Consider the following 7,844-nt stretch of genomic DNA (forward strand, 5'->3'; position numbering starts at 1 on the left):
CTGTTCGCCGACAGACGCTGACAGTCTGAACAAAAACGAGCCTCGTTAGCGCAACATGAGCTCCAGAGTCTGAAGATCACTCAAAGCCTATCATTACACACTAAAATTTTTTATATAAAATAAAAATACATATTCGAAACCTGAGATTTGGCACTAAAAATATCTGAATTTATTACAGAAGGATTTCAGCATCTGCTCGGCGCCACCTACAGGCAGAGCAGGACGGGCCTCCATTACCATAACATCCCCCTAGCAAAATACCAGGCTCTTTTTCCATTGGATAGAGATGAATTCACAGTGCCGATAAACAATATCACATCGAATCATGATAAAATATATGTCGATAACGACGATAAGCTCTAGGCATTTTTATTCGATACGGATTAATATAAGAGCCAATCTTACAGCAGAAATATGCGACAAAAGCCAATCAGCGTGCAGCTTTAAACGTTCACGTCAAAGAACAAAGTCAATTTCCTACGGCACTTTGCAAAGCAAACTCGACACAAGGACGACAAAAATGAGTGGAAGCAGCGACGAAAGTGAAACTAACCTCGAGTTATTATCCAAAAATTATGAAATGGTCGACAAAAAAGGTAGTAGAATTCAGTTATATGGAAGTGGTTTGGTTATTTGAAAAGCGACCAGGCGCAGATTAGAACGATCTGTAAAATATGTTGTCGGACGGTGAAAAACAACACAACCAACCATTCCCTCACAGTGCTTCCCACTCATAGACTTTACTTGGGCGGCCGCCCAGGTATATTTGGAGACACATTTATTCTTTTATTATTTTTATCCTCTCATACTTTTGTATCCGCCCAAGAAAATGAAACCGTCCACGAACTAGTGGAAAATCTCCCCTCATCCTACCTGCTCGTTTTGTGTGCGTCAGAACTGTTCACTCCCGCTGACATTCCCATGTGCGCTGCAGAGACGCAGTGGATATTTCACATGGAGCGCTGCATGTTGCAGTGTCACAAGGCGGCGCTGTTGTGCTTTCTACAGGCTTGTGCAAAGCTTCAAACTGCTTCAAAGTGATTCTCAATCAATGAAAAGCGCAGATTTATGCCAAGCAATTGCTAATGAACTCGAGTTGATGAATTATTTCAATGTCTACTTTATGGCCTTTATATAAAATGTTTTAGACGGTTGTAAGAATCTAAAGAATCAGCCTGCAATTGTGCAAAATAAGAGTCCCGGTGTATTTCGGGCTTGTTTATAATTAAAAGTCACACGCTAATTTAGTAAATTGTCTTAACTTTTTAAGGCCAAATGTGTAATCTGTTTTTGTTAATAAACTATAGCTACTTTAAAATGTAATTAATACACCCTCAAATTTTTGTGGCTTCAGTCAAAGTTGGGATACTCTTTCAAAGCTGGCAGCATTAACAGTTTATACAGGGGCGCCGCTAGAAATTTTGGGCCCTATGAAAGAATTTGTGGTTGGGGCCCCTACCGTACGAAACATACAAGCCAACCTAGCTATCCAAAATCTTTGTCTGCAATTTAATAATAATAACCTATTACTTTTGCTATTGCTTTTGACCACTAGGTATCAGCGTTTAGTCAGAGACCTCCCATGGCTGTAGCTAGCACTAGTAGATGATTTATTATGCAAATGTAAATGTAATAGAAAAATACAGTATAGTAATCAAATATTCATATTCATACCTTCTTAAACAAAACCAATTGTTTAGTCAAAAACTCAAGAAGGTCCATATTCTAAAACTCTAACTTGTACTCGGCCTTAAAATAACATAATTCTTGTAATTGTTACCTATAGCATTGTTACAATATGGATACAATTACAGGAAATAGCATTTTTTCTTTCTTTCTTTTCATAACATTTGTTAGATAGCTAGAACATCCCACAGCTGTAATATAAATCTTTAGTGAAAAAACTATTCACTTAACAGATTATCTATAATCAGTTCTACAACTAGTCAAATTTGCCACAACAAATACAATAGATATATATATATATATATATATATATATATATATATATATATATATATATATATATATATATATATATATATATATATATATATACACACACACACACATACATACATTCTAGTAAATGTGGTCTTCATGAGTTTAAAAAGCTTGCAGGATGATGTTTTCCCCTCTTTTCATCAGTCATTTTAGTGGCTGTTTTAGATCATGTTCAACTTTCTCCGTAGCATTTTATATCCTCAATAGAATCCAAATGGGGCGCACATTTTATCATCAGCATCGCATGAACATTTGTGCGCCACTCGTGCAAAAGTAAACAACTGGGCTTCAGTCACAGTCATATTGGGCAGACAATTGATCCGTTCATTTCGTAAAGCTTATAAAAGCTCCGAATGCGCGATGTACAATTAATTAATAGTCTGATCATTCTAACGTTTAGGTGTACCGGCATGTGACAAGTGCCCTTGCGCGAGAAGTGCCAGTACCGCAGGAAACAATCGCTGTGTGTTGAGCTCAGTCTTAGAATGTTTTAGCTAGTCGTTAAATGTGTGCCCGGCTTAAGTAAAAAATAATTATAATAATTGTTCCATTTCTGTTTACTGAAAGGTTCTCTGGGGAACCAAAAGTGGTTCTTTTATGGCATCACTGTGTAAAAACTCCCTTTTGGAACTTTTATTTTTAATATTTTTTAATAATATTTGAAGTATTGCACTGCAATACATATGATAATATACTCTAAATTGGTTCAACAGGAGGGGAAAATCCAGTCCAAAAATGATTAAAGGTGCCCTAGGATTAAAAATTGAATTTACCTCGGCATAGTTGAACAAGAGTTCAGTACATGGAAATGACATACAGTGAGTCTCAAACACCATTGTTTCCTCCTTCTTATGTAAATCTCATTTGTTTAAAAGACCTCAGAAGAACAGGCGAATCTCAACATAACACCGACTGTTACGTAACAGTCGGGATCATTAATATGTACGCCCCCAATATTTGCATATGCCAGCTCATGTTCAAGGCATTACACAAGGGCAGCCAGTATTAACGTCTGGATCTGTGCACAGCTGAATCATCAGACTAGGTAAGCAAGCAAGAACAACAGCGAAAAATGGCAGATGGAGCAATAATAACTGACATGATCCATGATATCATGATATTTTTAGTGATATTTGTGAATTGTCTTTCTAAATGTTTCGTTAGCATGTTGCTAATGTACTGTTAAATGTGGTTAAAGTTACCATCGTTTATTACTGTATTCACGGAGACAAGAGCCGTCGCTATTTTCATTTTTAAACACTTGCAGTCTGTATAATTCATAAACACAACTTCATTCTTTATAAATCTCTCCAACAGTGTGTAATGTTAGCTTTAGCCACGGAGCACTATCAAACTCATTCAGAATCACATGTAAACATCCAAATAAACGCGATTAGACATGCTGCATGACGAACACTTTGTAAAGATCCATTTTGAGGGTTATATTAGCCGTGTGAACTGTGTTTATGCTGGTTAAGGCAGTCGAGAGCTCGGGGGCGGAGAGCACGAGAATTTAAAGGGGCCGCAGCCTGAATCGGCGCATATATAATTATGGCTCAAAATAGGCAGTTAAAAAAATTAATAAAATAAAATCTGTGGGGTATTTTGAGCTGAAACTTCACAGACACATTCAGGGGACACCTTAGACTTATATTACATCTTTTAAAAAGACATTCTATGGCACCTTTAAGGCATGATGATCTTTTACTGAAGTGATTTTCCTTCATTTTACTGTAGGCCTAAACATTTTATCCCAAATAGTGTGTGTGTGTGTGTGTGTGTGTGTGTTAGGCTACTGTAAATAAATTAATGAACAAATTACTATGATAGCATCCTCAACAAACAAATAAGATATTACTTTAGTTAAAATCTTATATATAAAAATAAAACAAATATATATAAGTGTGTATTTAAAAATATACCAATTTTAATAACAGATGTTAAATAAAAAGGTAAGGAATAATATTTGTTTTAAGTGCTTTTTATTAGGAGAGGTGTGGAGTGGGGGGGCCTGCGTCTGATGGACTGCAGCTGGAGCGAAACTAGTTCATATAGTGACTGTCAAACACACACACACACACACTTGATCTGTCACCTTGAAGGGCTCGCTGAAGAGAGGAGCAATTCGGTCGTACTGCGTCTCCTCCGGCTGCACCTCCTGACTCCTCCTTTCCCTCTCCATCCGCCGCATCACATCGCGATCCTCCATCTGCACACTGCAGGAAAACACACACACACACACACACAGATGTGAGTCAGGGTATGATCATACATCTGCTGTTTATAATCCCACGTAAATCAACTGTATTCACATTAAAACTCACAAACACACAAATGCCGCAACCGATCCGTGTGTTTATGTGTGAGTGTGTGTGTGTGTGTGTGTGTGTGTGTGTGTGTGTTTATGTGTGTATGTGTTTATGTGTGTATGTGTTGTGTGTGTTTATGTGTGAGTGTGTGTGTGTGTGATGTGTGTGTGTTGCATGTGTGTTGTGTGTGTTTATGTGTGAGTGTGTGTGTTGTATGTGTGTTTATGTGTGTTGTGTGTGTTTATGTGTGAGTGTGTGTGTTGTATGTGTGTTTATGTGTGTTGTGTGTGTTTATGTGTGTTGTGTGTGTTTATGTGTGAGTGTGTGTGTTGTATGTGTGTTTATGTGTGTTGTGTGTGTTTATGTGTGAGTGTGTGTGTTGTATGTGTGTTTATGTGTGTTGTGTGTGTTTATGTGTGAGTGTGTGTGTTAATGAAACAAAAGCACAAAGAGGTGTGGTGTTTGTTGGGAAGGGCGTGTCTCAGGTGTGTGTCCTGCGGGAAAAGTGTGACAGGAACATCTGCTCTCTGTTACACCTCACACACACATCTGACATCATCATGTTGTCTGTCACATATAAAATACTGCAACAAATAGCATTGTAGCCATTTATGCTGAAAAAAAAATAGTATTAAAAATGGAAAAAACAATGATAAAAATAATTATTTGAAATTCTAAATTCTGATTCAAAATATGTGATACGCTGTTTGAACGCTGTGTTAATGTTGTGTAAACAACTATATTCCACTTCATATTTCAGTCCATAAGAACAAGTTCTTCCTCATCTGTCTTCACAATACTCGCTCTCACATTAATATAAACACACACACACACACACACACACACACACACACACACACACACACAAACAGGCTGTTGTTGACCGTTAGTTTTGTGTCTCTTGTAAAATGGGTGTGTTGTAAGATCATTATAAGAGTCTATGTGCAAGTTTGTGCAACTGATTCATTCATCTGTATATGACACACACACACACACACACACACACACACACGTGTGTGTGTGTGTGTGTGTGTGTGTGTGTGTCTAAAACACAAATCACCAACACACTGACAATAAATTTGACAGTAATATGGTTTAAATCGGATTATTTCAGTGTAGATTATTCACACATCTGACTCAAACACTAATTTACGTTTATATGTAAATATTTACACATGCTGTCACTTCATAGTTTGTATTAATTTATTCCAAGAGTCATTTATTCTTCAGTCAGCTCAATCCTAACCCTTTTTATCCATATTTGCCGGTTTCCCGTGTGTCTGTGTGGGTTTATTGAGTGTTTGCACACTTTGAGGATGTGTTTGAGATCATCCGGACAGAGTTTTCTCACCTGCTCGATCCGGTCATTCTCGGTTGGTACTGTCCGCTCCGAGCCACCGGGATTCGGTCGCTCATGATGACGCGATCGATCACATGAACGTGACTTCAGATGAAGATCCACGCGCACTCTGTTTGACTGAAGCGAGCTCACGCGCAGAATGGAGCTCCGCGGACGCGTCCACTCAAGAGGCGGGACTCAAGATGCGCGGTGCTTCAGACTATTGAATCAGACACAATTAAACTATACATTAAACTATAGACTCCTGTTGTTCGGGAGTGTATAAGGCATTTTAATAAGTAAACATTAATTCGTCAGGATATCATGCAGTGAAGCGCGCACCCCCGCGCATTATTAAATGGATCCGGCGCACCACTCCTTTTATGGGCATGATATTCCACGAGCGCGCACGCCAACAAACACATCACTGGAGCTCGTGACACTCTTTTACAATAAATTAGTAATAATAAACAGTGTAGATTACTTACAAATTGTAGTCCGTTACTAATTCCAAATTACATTACATAAATTGAAGTTAGTAACGTAATCCCATTACATTACACATTTTAGGTAATGTAATCTGACTACTTTTGAGCTAACTCGTTTGAGTAGGATAATCTTGTACCATATTGATATAAAAATACACTGAGAAAGAAAATATATTACATTCTTTATCAACAACATTACATTAGGTCAGGGATCATGAAGGAACTGTGGGGGGTTCGTGCAGTTGAATGAAAAGATGATAATTCAGTTATAAAAATGTAACTAAAATAAATAATTTTACATTTTTTTATGTGTTTGAAAGACAAAAGTCTTCGAAAGATAGCAATACATGGTTAAATGACTCTCTTGGTGATAATTCAAATAATAATTAATGTGTTAGTCAGGAGTTGAGTCAATGTTTTTCTGTAAATCCAGTGATCAAATGTTTTGTGGACTTGATTTTCCATGTAATTATTGCTTGACCAATTTCTACAAAACTAGAAGACTTTATAAGTGATGTTTTTTTTAGAAAGGAACATGTAAAAGATGAAAAAGAGGAATTAGGGAGAATCAATAATAAATTAGGCTATAAATGATTTAGGCTACTGCCGTTGTATAATATGTAATCATGTAATCAATAGAAAATAAGTGTAGTCTGATTACGAGTATTCTAAAATGTAATATAATCTAATAATGAGTAGCTACTTAATTTTTGTCCAGGTTGCATGTAATCTACCCAGCACTGTAATGCAGTAATACTAATTATGAAGAGCCTACATTAGTACAATCAAAGTCCCTTTAAGACGAGTCATTTCACTCGGCGGCCATCTTAGAAACGCATCTCGGGCATCTCAAGTGCAGCTTCTATCTCTCTGAATGGGGAAACATCAAATTCTCTAAAGCTGTTTGCCAAGCTTTCGATTAAATTTCATATTTGAAATCACCAGTGAAATCTGACAACAACTGTCTCATAATGTTCGAATCATGACCAAAAACGCATAGATATATACACCAAAAAAGGATCAACCTAATGTGCATGCGCAGTTCTAAATGCACGTCTCTTGTGCCTCATCTGACTGTTTCTATAGAAACCGGAGCTTCTAACGGCTGCTGCAGTAACACCATGACTTTACCAATCGGTGATTGGCTCTTATTTAGAAGGCGGGACTTATTCCGCCATATTGCGCGTTGCACTTTCTCCCATTCATAATAATACGAGTGACCTGTCTTGTGTTATTCTAGTTTTGGTACAATTAATGACAAAAAATGACGTCACGATGATCTGATATTTTCACAAAGAATATAGACATTAATATGACAACATCACAAATCCCTTTAATTCTGAATCAAATCAAGTTAAAGGAACCGCTTCATTTATTTAACGTTCATTCAAAACATCGATTTATCATCCGTTAAGCGACCTTTATGTCACGTTTAATTGCCTTAAAACATTTGTTTTCAGTTGGAATAAAACAGTACATCATTTTAAATGTAGTCGACTTAAATCGTACAGTTTGCAAAGTCGGACTAAACGACGGGGATAATGCAATAGTAGTTCGGTTTCGGTCGGATTCGGATTATACCACAATTGTATTTCTTCTGCAAGACGAGACAGTTATGCTTTTCCAAACAAAGTATTGGACGAGTCTGTCAAATATTCGACTACATATTGTGTTTATAAGCTGTAATTACTGGATCATTCACTC

General features: G+C 37.1%; 1 protein-coding gene across 1 annotated transcript in view; it reads right to left on the reverse strand.

The window, feature by feature from the left end:
- aff1 (AF4/FMR2 family, member 1) overlaps positions 1 to 6,002 on the reverse strand; it is a 19,533-nt gene extending 13,531 nt beyond the window's left edge. The window contains exons 1-2 of the mRNA XM_048165509.1: positions 5,665 to 6,002; positions 4,100 to 4,220 (exon numbers count right to left, since the gene is read on the reverse strand). Of these exons, the coding sequence (XP_048021466.1) occupies positions 4,100 to 4,220; positions 5,665 to 5,729 (186 nt within the window). The 5' untranslated portion in view covers positions 5,730 to 6,002. The remainder of the gene's footprint in view (positions 1 to 4,099; positions 4,221 to 5,664) is intronic.
- Positions 6,003 to 7,844: the final 1,842 nt, after the last annotated feature.

The sequence above is a fragment of the Megalobrama amblycephala genome, linkage group LG18 (genome assembly GCF_018812025.1).
Source record: "Megalobrama amblycephala isolate DHTTF-2021 linkage group LG18, ASM1881202v1, whole genome shotgun sequence".
Lineage (NCBI taxonomy): Eukaryota > Metazoa > Chordata > Actinopteri > Cypriniformes > Xenocyprididae > Megalobrama > Megalobrama amblycephala.